We start from the raw sequence: 17761 nt of genomic DNA, 5'->3' as shown, positions 1-17761 counted from the left end.
AGCCGTTGTCCTGAAGCTGCATATTTGTAAGTATCTGATTCACTATGACATCATCAGAGGAATGAACACAATTCATGTCTGTGCACAAAACTCAAATTTACTTCATGTTTGTTTTTTCTGCAGGATCCTAACTGTCAAAGGAAGAGAGCTGTGTGCGAAGTCGGACGCTCGCTGGGCACAGAGAGCTTACGAGAAACTCAACCCATCCAACAGCTCCAGCATCAAATGAACGGACTCACAGCATCTTCTCTCAACTGTACCAAAGCTATTTATTCCTCTTCTATGTAGCTATGGATGTTAATGTCTGTTTTACTTTGTTTCGAAATTATTTTTAATAATAAAAACAAAACTCTGCTCTGAAAAAGAATCTGTATTGTTTTTCTTAACATTACGTCTATTGAAAGACGACCGATGAGTCTGTGAGTCCTTTAGACTAAATGTTTGTGGTAACATCTGATCAGGGTCTAATCTGATCCCATTAATCAGATCAGAACCAGTTGAGTTGTGAGATGTTGGTGGTTTCCTCTCATCAGCTGATGCTCCAACATTTCTACTGGATGAAGGTCAGGACTTTGACTTGTTCCTAAACATTCATCTGGTTCTTCTGGAGAACCACTGGTGTTCTTGGGCTCCTTGTCTTCCTCCATGACCCAGTTTCTCTTCACATTCAGCTCATGGACTCATGTTCTGACATTTTCTTTCAGAGTTCACTGGTAGAATTCACAGTTCATTGGTCCATCAATGATGAGCAGATGCAGCAGAACAGGCCCAAACCAGGACATTAGCGCCCCCATGTGTCATGGAGGGATGAGGTTCTGATGCTGGAATGCAGTGTTGGTTCATCTCCAAACATGACGATGCCCAAACACTTAAACCAAACTATTCTACTCTGGTCTCATCTGTCCACTAAACATTGTCCCACATGTTCTTTGTGGACAGAGAGCAGTGTCTTTGGTTGTTGAGTGGATTCATCAACATGAACATCAGCCAATGTGAGAGAGGCCTTTAGCTGCTTAGAAGTTCCCCTGGGTTCCTCTGGTTCCTCTCCCACTATGATGGAGTGATGTTTGTTGGTGGACCACTCCTGTGGAGGGGAACAGTCGTCTTCAATCTGTCTGACTCTCTGTGGATTATTTGTGGCTTCCAGACTCTTTAGAGATGGTTGTGGAAACTTTTCCAGACGGATGAACAACAACAACTCTTTTTCTGAGCTCCTCACAAAGCTCCGTTGATCTGTTGTCATCACACACTTCAACACAAACATGAGACAAATCCCCGATTTAGAGAAACTGAACCAGGACCTGAGTCTCATCACGTTGATGGAAACACGTCTGAACACTGGTTGGACTCTGGTTTAATCCTGGAGGAGCTCCTCTCTCATATGTAATATTGGCTTATATACACAAGTGTAATATTTCTGCTGGATGTGTGTGGTCGGGTTCTATCTTTGTCTACTTTGCAGAAATGACTCCAAACATCAACACTGTGTCATTGAAGAACATCCAGTTCTCTCAGATCAGATCTAAACATTTCAAATGATTTGAAGTATTTTCTTAAAGCTGCTTTCTTTTCTGTGAACAGATGTGAAGAGTTTAGAGTCACCATGACCTCTGCAGAGACACATTCATGGGGAATTATAAGCTGCTTTTATTATACCACCTATAGGGTAATGCAGAACAGAAATAGATGAGTAGGTTAATGTGTGAGCTCTGATCTTCCTGTCACTCAAAAAGAAAAAAGAAAAAGCAGTCACCCCGTCGGTCTTCTTAGAAGTGCTAAATATAGAGAGTGATGAGGTATAAGAGGCAGGGACCAGGACACATCGTATCAGATCTCCTCCTGAAACATCTCAAACCTCTGGACCATCATCATCATCATCATCATCATCATCATCATCATGAAGAAGAGTCTGAGCTTCATCGTGGGTCTGATGCTGCTGCTGTTTACCGTTCAACGCTGCAGCTCAAGTAATAACTCTCTACTTCCTATCAGGTCTAGACGAGGCTCTTAATGTCATTATAAAATATTTTGAAGAGAAATAGGTAGAAAAGTGGTAAAAACAATGATGATTTTACGTTTTGCTGCTTGCAGCAGTTACCAGCGACTCAATGTTAATATTTGCTCGGCCATGTTCAAAGATGAAAATCATGTTTATATTTTGTTACATCTTGGCGACTTTATTTTGATATTGAGTGAAATAATCCGTGTACACACATTCCTGTTTTAAGGTGATACTGAGTTTTTATACTTCTTAGGTCCTAATGATCCAAATACCAAACAAAAGCTTAGCATCAGGTTCTGACTGGGCTCTAATTTGTCCACTTTCAGGACTTCAGGACGTAGAAAATTTCTGAATGATGCATAAACTTGTAAGCAGCGCTGTAAATATGACCCTTTATAAAAAGTTTTTTTTTTACAGTATTTAAACTAAACTGCATAAATCTAATAAACAGGTGACATAAAACATGTTTTCCTGTTTAAGTTCCACATATTTACAGATGATTGAATATGTTTTCAGATCCAGTTGCCCTGAGTCAGATCCCTCCTAAACAGTGCTGCTTTGAGTTCCTTTCGGGGGCGATTCCACGTCGAAACATAGCCTCCATCAGCACCACAGACAGTCGATGCTCTGAACCAGCGCTTGTGTGCGTCTCTGCTTCACTTTGACTCCATCAGACATGAAACTAAACCTTTAATTTCACCGAAACACTACCACTGATACTTTCCAGTCTAAACTCTTGTTCTTATGATATTTTTCTGCAGGATCACGACTGTGAAAAACAAAGAGTTCTGTGTGAGGCAGAGTTCTACCTGGGCACAAAAAGTTTATGAAGAAGCACTCAACTTCCAGATCTGATGTCAACTCATCTCACAGCGTCTTTAATTCTCTGTAATGAAGCTCTCTGTTCTCTTTCTGCTTTTCTGTGGATGTTAAACCACTTTGTGCACGTCTGTTTTCTCTGTTCTGTTCAATAATGATTTGGAATAAAAATGAAAATGATTCTTCTGGAAAATCCTCTTTCTATGAGTTTAAACTACTGGATGAATTCTCAGTGGATGTAGAGAAACCTTTAAATGTGATAATTAACTCTGATTATTCAAGATGTACTGATTATAAATGAACTTTTCTAGTTTTATTCTGAAAGTGAATTAACCTCAAGGGGGATTTAAACAAACACGCGTCTGTTTCCTTTTTTCTGAAATTGGTTCCAGTGTCCCTGGAAACACTTCAGAAACCCCCCAGACCTGTGAGTTAAAGGTAAAACAAATTTAGAAGCTGTAGTCGATGGGGGAAGTAGGAACTAAAGCTCGTCTGTGAAGATTCTCAGTCAGCAACGGCGTTTTATTCTGTACGGAAACAAAAAGCAGAAGATGCAACAGAGGAAACACGTTGTCATAATGTTTTGGCTCATCAGTGTCTTTTTTTAGTTCAGTCAAAAAGATGCAGGAGTAGAGAATGTGCAGCCATCTACCGCCCTCTAGTGGCAAACAGAAAAGTTCTACTTTTCATTTTATTTTTGTTTTGTCTAAGCTGAAGTTGCATTTACTACGTTCCCCTCCACAGTGGTTCCACTTACTTCATGTAATATTGTTGTTGGAGAGACTTCACCTGATAAAGACCAGACTTTGTCCCCTCTGTGTCCTTTGGTCAAATTGTTTATGCAGTGAGTGTTCTCTCCAAAACACCTCATTGAAACATGCTAACCACCGTTTACAGGCTGTAGTGTTTGGGATGTTTTGCCTCCAGCTAAGCCCCGCCCCTCAAAATATGTCACACTGTTTACAAACTGTGAAGGTGTCCACAAAATATACAAACTGAAATATACAAAAAGTGCAGTGACCAGGTGTAACTGGGTTATGAAGCTGTACACAGTTGATAGTAAATAGTAAAAGAGTTGAACTCTGCTGAGAGTCTGCAGGGTCCGTTCAGTCCAGAGGGAGAGACAGAGGACAGGACGATGTTGTCTCTTAGCCAGGGTTGTCTATCTTTATTAACCTTCATACATTTAAGTTTGTTTTGAACTTATTGTTCCTTCCTCATCTTCTCATTTAAACTCCTGATTTGACCTCTGACCTCCAGCAGCTGTCATTCTGTCTGACTGGATGTTTTCTTGTATAAAGTGCTGTTTCATTTTATTTCTATTTTTTATTTCATGTGTGGTTCACGGTTCTTCTAGCGGCTCTTTTTAACGTCTTCTTCTGTGACCAGCTTTCTTGGATGTTTTTGTTCCGGGGTCACACGCCAATGCAGTGATTGTGGCGCATGCGCACACCTATTATCCGATTGAAAACTTCGATTCATTGTTTACAAGCCGGAGAAAACTGAATTCCAATGGTGTCTAAATCAGATAATGAGAACTCCAATTTTAATCGGAGTAACCTCTTTACATGCACTTAAGTTCTCCTGTTTTAGTCTGATTAAGGCAATAATTAGTTTTTTTGGTATGGTATGTAATAAAGTTATAATAATATGTGTGTGTGTATAAATATATATATATATATAAATAATGCATTTATTTCACTTTATTTTCATTTACTTGAAACAGGCCACAAACGTGGCACGGCGTGGTCCTTTACTATGTCCTGTTGGTTATCATTGGAACAAAACTCACAATGCCACTGAAATCTATCTTGGGTCATTATGAAATTTTCTATATGCATGCCAGTCTTTTAAATGATGTGATGAGCCCTCTCCAGGACAGGTAGGATGTGTCTCTGTGCTGCTAGTGTTTTGTGAGCTAATGCCTTACTTTGCTTACATGAAGCACATGGTTTACGTATTAAAGCAATGATTTTGAATGGTTTCACCAACCCAAAGGCACTTTTAAGAGACACCTCTCTATCTTTCTATCCTTCTGTGTGTGTGTGTGTGTGTGTGTGTGTGTGTGTGTGTGTGTGTGTGTGTGTCTGTCTGTCTGTCTTAATATTTTGTCTTTATTACTGTCTTGTAGTGTGCCGTCAGATATTATTTTAATATAGTTTTTATTAATATTATTATTATTGTAGAAATGTCATTCCTTACTCCATGACCCCTGACCTCTGACCCCACCCACCCACCTCCGTCCCCAGCTTCTCCCACTGTCGTAAAGCATTGACTGTATGTAGAAGTTGTAAAGCGGCTTTTCTGCCCTTTCTCCGCTGAGCCCTCTCCAGGACAGGTAGGATGTGTCTCTGTCCTGCTAGTGTTTTGAGAGCTAATGCCTTACTTTGTTTACATGAGGCACAACGTTTACGTATTAAAGCAATGGTTTCGAATGGTTTCAATCATTAAACTCAACAACACGAAAACGATCTAACTTGTGAGGGAAAACTAGCCGTGTCAGATAACTTTCGTCTAGCATAAGCCACCTACGGGTGATCTCTGCTGCCTGCATGATATACGGTAACACAATGTCTCATTAGGCTGCTTTAAACAAAAAAAACGAGATCTGTTTATGTGTTTTCAATCAAACCTTTCTGCATAGAAACAAACCCAACTACAGCACTAAAGATTTGCCTCTGTTCTTCTTGTAGTTGCTGTCAAACCATCTCCTGACCTCTGACCCTGAATCACCTCACCAACCCAAAGGCACTTTTAAGATCCACATCTCTATCTTTCTATCCATCTGTCTGTCTGTGTGTCTGTGTGTGTGTGTGTGTGTGTGTGTGTGTGTGTGTGTGTGTCTGTGTGTGTGTGTGTGTGTGTGTGTGTGTGTGTCTGTCTTAATATTTTGTCTTTATTACTGTCTTGTAGTGTGTCTGTCAGTGTGTAATAATGCTGGGAGGCTGCATGGCAGACCTTTAAAGTGGATGTTTGGCGGCATCATGGCAACACCTGAAAGTTATAGAGTGGCAGTACTGGCTACAAATCATGGGTCACACACGCTTGATATAAGAAAATACAATGTACATGAGGCTAAGTAGGTATATTTAGATTAGGGGGAAGTTGGGTGTTTTACATATTTCAATAATTAAGTCGCTTGGTGGCTACTTTTGGGCTGTTGGCCTATTTACTGTTATATGACTTCACACAGGTTTTATGCCTGCATCACATCATTTGCAAGACTGGCACACATATGGAAAAATTCATAATGACCCAAGATAGATTTCAGTGGCATTGTGAGTTTTGTTCCAATGATAATCACCAGGACATAGTAAAGGATCACGCCGTGCCACTTTTGTGGCCTGTTTCAAGTGTTTCATGTGTTTGTGTAATGTCAGAGCATTTATGATCATTCTGATCATGTGTGTTGGTTTAAATGAAAATAAAGTGAACTAAATGCATTCCTTTTGTCTTTACTGTCCAGGCTCTCATTTCATTGTGCCTCATATTTGTTTATAATAGTCTTATATCTATTTATAACAACACCTCATTTGCTCTACTTTACTTAAAGCTGATCAGTGTCTTTTTTTAGTTCAGTCCAAAAGATGCAGGAGTAGAGAATGTGCAGCCATCTATCACCCTCTAGTGGCAAACAGAAAAGTTCTACTTTTCATTTTATTTTTGTTTTGTCTAAGCTGAAGTTGCATTTACTACGTTCCCCTCCACAGTGGTTCCACTTACTTCCTGTAATATTGTTGTTGGAGAGACTTCACCTGATAAAGACCAGACTTTGTCCCCTCTGTGTCCTTTGGTCAAATTGTTTATGCAGTGAGTGTTCTCTCCAAAACACCTCATTGAAACATGCTAACCACCGTTTACAGGCTGTAGTGTTTGGGATGTTTTGCCTCCAGCTAAGCCCCGCCCCTCAAAATATGTCACATTGTTTACAAACTGTGAAGGTGTCCACAAAAGATACAAACTGAAATATACAAAAAGTACAGTGACCAGGTGTAACTGGGTTATGAAGCTGTACACAGTTGATAGTAAATAGTAAAAGAGTTGAACTCTGCTGAGAGTCTGCAGGGTCCGTTCAGTCCAGAGGGAGAGACAGAGGACAGGACGATGTTGTCTCTTAGCCAGGGTTGTCTATCTTTATTAACCTTCATACATTTAAGTTTGTTTTGAACTTATTGTTCCTTCCTCATCTTCTCATTTAAACTCCTGATTTGACCTCTGACCTCCAGCAGCTGTCATTCTGCCTGACTGGATGTTTTCTTGTATAAAGTGCTGTTTCATTTTATTTCTATTTTTTATTTCATGTGTGGTCCCCAGGAGGATCAGTGGCTCATATACAGCAGCTAACAGGGATCCAGATAAACACAATAGAATAACAAAATAATTACAATATTAAAAATGAAATTGAAATTAAATGAATTCACAAACAAACAACCGTGTCTTTTTTTGTATAGTTTTTAATAGTTTGTCTTATCTTATTGTTCTTTCTTATGTGGTGGACACAGAGACATGCAGTTGGTCACAATGTGAACAAGTGTGAGACGTTATTAGAACAAAATCCTGGACATGATTGAAATTCCACCCGGACACATGTTTAGGTCTCAAAAAGAGGACGTGTCCAGGAAAAGGAGGACGTCTGGTCACCCCGCTATGAATTTCATGTTTAAAATACCACCTCTGATATTAACATAGTCATTTATAATATTGTGTGCATATGGGGTAAAGATGCCAAACTCAGGACTTAGTTCATTGCACCTTTTAATTACTCATAGTAACTTATATCTGTTAATAATAGTGTCATATTCTTGTCACTTTACTTAGAGCTGACAAATAGCACTTATGATATTGCATAGCTGTTACATAACTGTGTGCTGTAGTGAGATGTATACATTATTATAACTTTATTACATATACTTATAGCTACAGATATAAAGGATTATAGTAGAAGTCAAAACTCATTATGCATCACTAACACATTTAGCAAAGCAAAGTAGTTATGATGCATCATAAAACTAACAAGTGACTAGGCAGATATTGACATATTTATAATGCACTATTCAGATTAAAATGATGATCATTCATAACCAGTTGTCATAATGCATCATGAAGTTGGTTATGATGACTTGTGAATATGTATAGATGGTAATAATGACCATTATAATGCTTTATAGACACCTTATAAAATATTATGAGTGCATTCATAGGGCATTATAAATACAGCCTTCATAGAAAGTGTTACCGTTTTTTTTTTTCACGTGCACGTAAACGCACTGACTGTTAAGTCTTCTTGAGGTGTCATGGGCCTATCTTAACAAAACATCGGTGAAGAGAGGTGCCCACTTGAAAACCCCAATGATGTGCCGCATACTGCCTACTGCTGTCGGCTATGCTAGTTAGCAGGTGGCTTCTAGTGTTTTACTTTCGATCTTAGCAGAACAGCGAAGTGTTGGTTGAAGTGCAGTTGCATATCTCATCACTTCTTACCTGCTGCTGTTGGCTAGGCTAGTTAGCTGGTGTCTTCTTGCTTGTTGCTAATTGGTAGCTGACTGCTAACCTGCTGGTCGACTTTTCAGTTGCACTGGGGTTCTAAATGTGTTCTGCCTCAGATCATGGCACAAGGGATTGTAACATCTTATCCTGTGTATTAATGAATGTCTCTGGCGTGTATACACCTTAATCTGACTTTAACTTGAACTAGACGTGTGTGTGCACATGCTCCACAACCGCTGCATTGGTGTTTGACCCCGGAACAAAAACAGATATATCTCAGCTTTTAAGTGTCAAACTGGAGCCAAACCCCATTTGACGGTGGAACCAGTTAAACTGACCATGGAACTGAACCGCTGTTTGGCCTTCGCCTCGGTTCTTGCACAACAAACTATTCTGTGGTTTGGACCCCAGCGTCGTGACTGACGTTCACCTCGCAAGAGCTGTGATTGGTCCTCTTTGTAGTACTGTGTTTTTTCTTTAGTGTTTCCTGATGCTTCTCCATCTTTGCAATTTTCTAACTGATACTTTTGGATCAATAAAGAATCTGTAACTGAGGGGCTTTGGAGACACACACATTTGTACGACTCGTCTTCTGCAAAATCTCAGTGAAAGTTTCGGTCTCCATTGTTGAAAGTAAAGCAGGAAGTAGAAACAGAAATTGTAAAAACGACACAGCGTTTGGGAGGTGATGTTACAGAGTGAACCGGACTGAAGTAGAAATGACTCACACCGGTGAACCCTCAGCTAAAAGACGTATACGTATAAGTTCATTTTATGAAGTATGCTTGAGTATAAGTATAGCTACTGTACTAAGGACCATGTACTATAAAATATACTAACTTTATACTTCTCCAGGCTAAATTGGAACATTTTCAAGTTTATAACATATTTTATAAGTGGCAACAGAAAGTAATTAGACTGTAACACCAAGTATTACATGACAAACCACAAGTGTTGAATTGCAAAACAGATGGCTGCTGGAGAATATTTCATAGTAAGTAGGTCATGAATGGCAGCAAAAAGTATTACAAACTGATACATTACAGATATTACACACGGGCCTGTACATAGTACTGAGTGAGTAGTGAAATGAGGAGAGTATTTAAACCTTGAGTAATATTGCTCATATTATGAGCGTGCATGGCAGAGCAGCAGGAAGCTTCACTAAAACATACTTGTAAGTTTGCTTCGCATAGCACCTGTAACATATTATTTATATACTTCTTATAGTTAACTGATACTGTGTGTACACTAGACTGGGATGTATTTAAAAAATCACAAGACAGAATGTTGACAACAAGTTTGATGTATTGAAAAGTATTTTAAAACCTACCATAGAGTGTATTTACAAATACCTGCTTCAAGATGTGCATTACTACCTAGTACTACTACTACTACTGTAAACTGTAACTACTACTGTAAACTGTTAAACTGATAGTAATATCTCAAAGCAAATGTGTGTAGTGAAAAACATTTTCATTCTACTAAATTAAATGGAAGATACCAAGTAGTAAGAAGTAAAAAGTAAGTGTAAGTCTTAGACTTTTCTTTATACTTCTAAGTATAAGCCAAGTATACTTCACCATACTGTTCTTATTGATATAAAAAGTAGCACAGAAAAAGTAAACTTCTAGTATACTGCCTCAGTTTTAGTATAAAATAAGAATACTCATAGTACACTTGAGTAAACTACTACTACGCCATCTGTGTCCCACAGTACGATGAAAGAGACTCAAATAAAAAGAAAACCAGAGTTTAGTCGGCGGTTGAGTCTCTAAAGTCAGATCTGTATCATCAGTGGATCAGATCAGAGAATAAATCCATCAATTAAACAAAGTTTGAAAACACATTCTCATTCAATCCAATGAGAAACTGTCTCCAAACTTTAAATGTTTTCAGTATGTTTACAGCTTGTGGAACTCTGTCTGTGTACAACATGGCAAATAGAGGTTTTATGCCTGTTGTTGCACTCGTCTATGTTCACCGCAAACTTTTTTTTATTTATTTGTGTGGTAGAGGATCTTAATCTCTACATCTGCCCATTTACTGAAACCTCCCTCCCCCAATTCTCACTTACTGACAGTGGTTAGAGTTTATCTGTCAATCTGAAAGTACCAACGCTGCTTAAAACCTGAACTTTATTCTGACGCCATTTTAGTGGATGGAGTGATTTATTGGATGGAAATGCTGAGAAATTTTCCACAGTGTACATGATTTAAAATTATGCAAAAGCAAAGTCAATGTCACAGCAAAAGAAGATGATGAGCTCAGGAGAACAAGAGAATCTCATCATAGATGTGATCAGATATCAACTGTGTGATGTTATCATGTCAATATGGACCAAAATCTGAGGAATGTTTCCAACACCTTGTAGAAAGTAACATGAGGTCACTAAAGTAAAAGGTGATGACTGTGTTTGAGGGAACTGAGCTCATCGACCTGTGAACGCCACAAATGATCAGAGGAGTCTGAAATAACCATCAAATATCCTTCAGCGTGAGGACTGAGGTGAAGGTGTGAACGTTGTTATCAGAGACATCGATCAGCATCAACGTGCTTCGACCGGCTCGTCTGCAAATGTGTGAAAATCCAATGTAGCAGAGCTTTAAAGAACCGAGTCAGCATCGTCTCAGGACGTGCAATCTAACGCAATCTCCTCGGTTTCACTTCCTGCTCCGTCCTCCTGTCTCTGTCTCTGCAGCCACAGTCTCATTATTATGGGCTACCCATAATGCACCTGGTCTCCTGGTCCAGGTCTGACCTTCCTCCCATCAGAGGTCAGAGGTCAACATGGAGACCCAGAACCAGAACCACCCGTTGACCTCCTCCTCTTCTCTCTCTTCTTTCCTCCTCGTTCTCAATGACCCTTTCTTTCTTTCTTTCTTTCTTTCTTTCTTTCTTTCTTTCTTTCTTTCTTTCTTTCTTTCTTTCTTTCTTTATGTGCTTCTACAGTGACAGTAAATGCTGATTTGATTCTGAATTCATTTGCATCTAAATGTCTGATGATCTGATTCTTTTCTGGAGCAGAATCCGACTCCAGAAACTAAACAGTTCATCATAAGTGAATGTTTGTCTCTCATCCAGATGATAAAACTCATCCTCAACACCTGGATCTGAAAACCCCGTCAGTCTAAATCCACCCTTCAATCTGTCTGACTCTCTGTGGATTATTTGTGGCTTCCAGACTCTTTACAGATGGTTGTGGAACCTTTTCCAGCCTGATGAGCAACAACAACTCTTTTTCTGAGCTCTTCACAAAGCTCCTTTGTCCGTTGTCATCACACACTTCAACACAAACATGAGACAAATCCCTGATTCATAGAAACTGAACCAGGACCTGAGTCTCATCACGTTGATGGAAACACGTCTGGACTCATGGACTCTGGTTTAATCCTGGAGGAGCTCCTCTCTCATATGTAATATTGGCTTATATACACAAGTGTAATATTTCTGCTGGATGTGTGTGGTCGGGTTCAATCTTTGTCTACTTTGCAGAAATGACTCCAAACATCAACACTGTGTCATTGAAGAACATCCAGTTCTCTCAGATCAGATCTAAACATTTCAAATATTTTCTTAAAGCTGCTTTCTTTTCTGTGAACAGATGTGAAGAGTTTAGAGTCACCATGACCTCTGCAGAGACACATTCATGGGGAATTATAAGATGCTTTTATTATACCACCTATAGGGTAATGCAGAACAGAGATAGATGAGTAGGTTAATGTGTAAGCTCTGATCTTCCTGTCACTCAAAAAGAAAAAAGAAAAAGCAGTCACCCTGTCGGTCTTCTTAGAAGTGCTAAATATAGAGAGTGATGAGGTATAAGAGGCAGCGACCAGGACACATCATATCAGATCTCCTCCTGAAACATCTGAAACCTCTGAAACATCATCATCATCATCATGAAGAAGATTCTGAGCTTCACCGTGGGTCTGATGCTGCTGCTGTTCACCGTTCAACGCTGCAGCTCAAGTAATAACTCTCTACTTTCTATCAGGTCTAGACGAGGCTCTTACTGTCATTATAAAAGACTTTGAATAGAAATAGGTAGAAACGTGTTAAATACAATGATGATTTTAAGTTTTTGCAGCAGTTACCAGCGACTCTGTGTTTCTGGTAACTGCTGATCAATTCCCTAAACGTTCTTTTGTGGAACAGTAATGTAATGTAATAGTAATGAAGTCATTTTATCTTAGAATTTCCTGGTTTAATAATTACAACCATGGCTGGTTATTCAGTTTTTTCCTGATGGTGGACTCATCAACATGAACCTCCTGAGACCCTGCGTCCTCATATGGGGACGTCAAGTTTTATCCTCATAACTAGACACTAGTTGGTATAAAAACATGACGGCATCATTTCAGCTGATTCAACGAGGTTCAAAATGTCAGATTTTACAGTTGAAACTTGTTTATTTATGTTTATTAACTTTTCTAGTTTAATGCGACACAAAAATTCTATCAACAGTAACGAGATGTAACTTTAAATACTCAACTGAGGACGTTGGGACTTTGTTATTTGTTATTCTGCTTTTGCTCGGCCATGTTCAAAGATGAAAATCATTTTTATAATTTGTTACATCTTGGCGACTTTATTATAATATTGAGTGAAATAATCCGTGTACACACATTCCTGTTCTAAGGCGATGCTTAGTTTTTATACTTCTTTGGTCCTAATGATCCAAATACCAAACAAAAGCTTAACATCAGGTTCTAACTGGGCTCGTCTTTGTCGACTTTCAGGACTTGTAGAAATTTCTGAAGGATGCATAAACTTGTAAGCAGCTCTGTAATTACGAACCCTATGAAAACATAATTTTTTTACAGTATTCAAACTAAACTGCATAAATGTAATAAAAATATGACATAAAACACGTTTTCATGTTTAAGTTCCACATATTTACAGATGATTAAATATTTTTTCAGGTCTAGTTGCCGTGGGTCAGATCCCTCCTGAACGTTGCTGCTTTGATTTCCTTTCGGGAAAGATGCCACGTGGAAACATAGTCTCCATCAACACCACAGACAGTCGATGCCCTGAACCAGCGTTTCTGTGCGTCTCTGCTTCACTTTGACTCCATCAGACATGAAACTAAACCTTTAATTTCACTGAAACATGACCACTGATACTTTCCAGTCTAAACTCTTGTTCTTATGATATTTTTCTGCAGGATCACGACTGTGAAAAACAAAGAGTTCTGTGTGAGGCAGAGTTCTTCCTGGGCACAAAAAGTTTATGAAGAAGGACTCAACTCCAACAACTGATGTCAACTCATCTCACAGCGTCTTTAATTCACTGTAATGAAGCTCTCTGTTCTCTTTCTGCTTATCTGTGGATGTTAAACCACTTTGTGCATGTCTGTTTTCTCTGTTCTGTTCGAGAATGATTTGGAATAAAAATTAAAATCATTTTTTGTTAAACTTCTTAAAATGATTCTACTGGAAAATCCTCTTTTTATGAGTTTAAACTACTGGATGAATGAATATGTGATAATTAAGTCTGATTATTCAAGATGTACTGATTATAAATGAACTTTTCTAGCTTTATTCTGAAAGTGAAATAACCTCAGGGGGTTTAAACAAACACGTGTCTGTTTCCTTTTCCCTGAATGTGTTTCCAATGTCCCTGGAAACGCTTCAGAAACCCCCCAGATCTGTGAGTTTAAGGTAAAACAAATTTAGAAGCTGTAGTTGATGGGGGAAGTAGGAACTAAAGCTCGTCTGTGAAGATTCTCAGTCAGCAACGGCGTTTTATTCTGTACGGAAACAAAAAGCAGAAGATGCGACAGAGGAAACACGTGGTCATAATGTTTTGGCTCATCAGTGTCTTTTTTTAGTTCAGTTGCAGGAGTAGAGAATGTGCAGCCATCTACCGCCCTCTAGTGGCAAACAGACTCGAAGTTCAACTTTAAAAACTTTTTCATTTTATTTTTGTTTTGGTTGAAAAAAGCTGACGCATCAGCCATAACATTATGACCAATGACATGAGAAGTAAATAACATTTAAACCATCTCGTGACCATTCACTGTTCTGCTGGGAAACTTTAGGACCTGGTATTCATTCATGTGGATGTGACTTAAACATGTAGCCCCCACCTAGACCAGACCAGCCCCCCACCCGACTCCATAACAATGACACTCCCCCTGCAGGATGCAGCACAAAAACACTTTAGGAACAACTCAAACAAACATGAAGAACAGAACAAAATTCACTAGAACCCAAACTGATCAAGTATCTGTAGGATGATCCATGATCAACATTCACCCCCTCAGAAGGTCCGTGTCCGTCCTCTGATGAGTCACCACAAGGGAGACCTGCACAGTGTTAGGAGGGTGGTCGTAATGATATGGCTGATCAGTGTATGATCACATGATCGATGTCTGATCTCATCCTCCTCCTGCTTTGAACTCTGACCTCCAGCAGCTGTCATTCTGTCTGACTGGATGTTTTCCCTCACATATGGGGCCAAAAAGACATAATCTGTGATTCCGTCAGCACATAAATGAGCTAAAATATCTCTAAAATTGTTCAGATTCACCTTTTTACCATCTGCTTTTGAACAGTTACTAATTCTAATTTGAACTGGGCTACTAACCCACATATCAGGGCTGGTTTTACTCTAAATAATGATGAATAATAATTTATTAATGTGGAATTTATATTTTCTACTTTGTTCCAGGTGAATTCTGTCTGACACAGTAAAATATATCTTTAATCTGACACTTTCGTACAAATCTCACTGGTGTTTGTGTCACAAATTTCTTCATACAGCCCTTAGATATAATAAGATATAACACAGGCAGAAACACAGGCCTATAGGGACAAAGAGCATAGATACAGAAAGAACAATGGACTCTACAGGGCTGTGAACTGCACAGATGGACCAGGTGTAACTGGGTTATGAAGCTGTACACAGTTGATAGTAAATAGTGAAAGAGTTGAACTCTGCTGAGTCTGCAGGGTCCGTTCAGTCCAGAGGGAGAGACAGAGGACAGGACGATGTCATCTCTTAGCCAGGGTTGTCTATCTTTATTAACCTTCACACATTTAAGTTTGTTTTGCACTTATTGTTCCTTCCTCATCTTCTCATTTAAACTCCTGCTTTGACCTCTGACCTCCAGCAGCTGTCATTCTGTCTGACTGGATGTTTTCTTGTATAAAGTGCTGCTGTCAGTTTTTCTACTCCTGGTCCATCCCAGGTGTTGCTTCATGTTTCCTCTGAGCCTTTAGTTGGTTCCTGTTTCTCAGAGCGACTCCACGTTTTTGTCAAACAAACCTCCAGCGTGGACTCATCAGACCAGAGCTGGTCTAACATCTGTTCAGACGGAGGAGGGAGAATATCCTGAGGAGACCATTTCAGACCAATCACAGCAGCTGTTGAGGCAGCGACATGCACTTCCTCAAAAAAGACAAAAAAACATCCAGAGCCACGGTTTCACTGGACTGAACCAAGAGAATATAAGGAGGGGAAAGGAAGGAGCAGGTCAGACCTCACCTGAAACCTCTGGACCATCATCATCATCATCATCATCATCATGAAGAAGACTCTGAGCTTCATCGTGGGTCTGATGCTGCTGCTGTTCACCGTTCAACGCTGCAGCACCTCCGTTGGTAACACTCTGCTTATTATAGATCACCAAGGGCTATTGTTTTGTTCTTGTTGTTGTTTCATTTTATTTCTATTTTTTATTTCATGTGTGGTCCCCAGAAGGATCAGTGGCTCATATACAGCAGCTAACAGGGATCCAGATAAACACAATAGAATAACAAAATAATTACAATATTAAAAAGGAAATTGAATTCACAAACAAACAACCGTGTCTTTTTTTGTATAGTTTTTAATAGTTTGTCTTATCTTATTGTTCTTTCTTATGTGGTGGACACAGAGACATGCAGTTGGTCACAATGTGAACAAGTTTGAGACGTTATTAGAACAAAATCCTGGACACGTTTGAAATTCCACCCGGACGCATGTTTAGGTCTCAAAAAGAGGACGTGTCCAGGAAAAGGAGGACGTCTGGTCACCCCGCTATGAATTTCATGTTTAAGTTCCACATATTTACAGGTGATTAAATATTTTTTCAGGTTCAGTTGGCCTGGGTCAGGTCCCTCCTGAACGTTGCTGCTTTGAGTTCATTTCGGGACAGATTCCACGTCGAAACATAGCCTCCATCAGCACCACAGACAGTCGATGCCCTGAACCAGCGTTTCTGTGCGTCTCTGCTTCACTTTGACTCCATCAGACATGAAACTAAACCTTTAATTTCACTGAAACACGACCACTGATACTTTCCAGTCTAAACTTTTGTTCTTATGATTTTTTTCTGCAGGATCAGGACAAATAAAAACAAAGAGTTCTGTGTGAGGCAGAATTCTACCTGGGCACGAGAACTTTATGAAGAAGGACTCAACTCCGACAAGCTGGAGCTCACTCAGTGCGTTTTTACCATCTGCTTTTGAACAGTTACTAATTCTAATTTGAACTGGGCTACTAACCCACATATCAGGGCTGGTTTTACTCTAAATAATGATGAATAATAATTTATTAATGTGGAATTTATATTTTCTGCTTTGTTCCAGGTGAATTCTGTCTGACACAGTAAAATATATCTTTAATCTGACACTTTCGTACAAATCTCACTGGTGTTTGTGTCACAAATTTCTTCATACAGCCCTTAGATATAATAAGATATAACACAGGCAGAAACACAGGCCTATAGGGACAAAGAGCATAGATACAGAAAGAACAATGGACTCTACAGGGCTGTGAACTGCACAGATGGACCAGGTGTAACTGGGTTATGAAGCTGTACACAGTTGATAGTAAATAGTGAAAGAGTTGAACTCTGCTGAGTCTGCAGGGTCCGTTCAGTCCAGAGGGAGAGACAGAGGACAGGACGATGTCATCTCTTAGCCAGGGTTGTCTATCTTTATTAACCTTCATACATTTAAGTTTGTTTTGCACTTATTGTTCCTTCCTCATCTTCTCATTTAAACTCCTGCTTTGACCTCTGATGACCTTCTGACCTTCTTATGATTTTTTTCTGCAGGATCAGGACAAATAAAAACAAAGAGTTCTGTGTGAGGCAGAATTCTACCTGGGCACGAGAACTTTATGAAGAAGGACTCAACTCCGACAAGCTGGAGCTCACTCAGTGCGTTTATATGCAGAGCTTAATGGAGCTATGCTCAAAATTAGACTTTCTGACTACAGTCCTTGTTCCAGTTTACATGTAGCGAAAGAAAATCGAATAACTGACGGGAACATGTTCTCCTCCTCCACACTAGGGGGCGATACGTGTCTTTTCAGCGGGTTAATACCACGTTAATACGGCCTCCTTTCCGGGTTGACCTATTACGTGATATAAGAAACTAGAGTCGTTCATGCGGCAGACCGGCATTTAAACAACAACCAGACGGATTATAGTACATTTTTAAATCTTGTACGTAATGT

The 17761-nt window shown here is 39.4% G+C and overlaps 2 protein-coding genes across 2 annotated transcripts; both read left to right on the top strand.

The window, feature by feature from the left end:
* The first annotated feature begins 1731 nt into the window (after positions 1-1731).
* On the top strand, positions 1732-3014 carry LOC125015092 (C-C motif chemokine 3-like). Its single transcript, XM_047596750.1, has 3 exons — positions 1732-1967; positions 2519-2645; positions 2764-3014. Exons 1-3 carry the CDS (start codon positions 1898-1900, stop codon positions 2855-2857), a joined length of 291 nt encoding a protein of 96 aa, XP_047452706.1. The 5' UTR covers positions 1732-1897; the 3' UTR covers positions 2858-3014.
* Positions 3015-12144: 9130 nt separating this feature from the next.
* On the top strand, positions 12145-13873 carry LOC125015089 (C-C motif chemokine 4-like). The gene is made up of 3 exons (XM_047596748.1): positions 12145-12280; positions 13234-13360; positions 13479-13873. The coding sequence occupies exons 1-3, from the start codon at positions 12211-12213 to the stop codon at positions 13570-13572; spliced, it is 291 nt and encodes a 96-aa protein (XP_047452704.1). The 5' UTR covers positions 12145-12210; the 3' UTR covers positions 13573-13873.
* The last annotated feature ends 3888 nt before the right edge of the window (positions 13874-17761 follow it).

The sequence above is a fragment of the Mugil cephalus genome, chromosome 10 (assembly GCF_022458985.1).
Source record: "Mugil cephalus isolate CIBA_MC_2020 chromosome 10, CIBA_Mcephalus_1.1, whole genome shotgun sequence".
Lineage (NCBI taxonomy): Eukaryota > Metazoa > Chordata > Actinopteri > Mugiliformes > Mugilidae > Mugil > Mugil cephalus.
The sequence above is the reverse complement of the archived record's forward strand: the minus strand, read 5'-3'. Positions and strand labels throughout refer to the sequence as shown.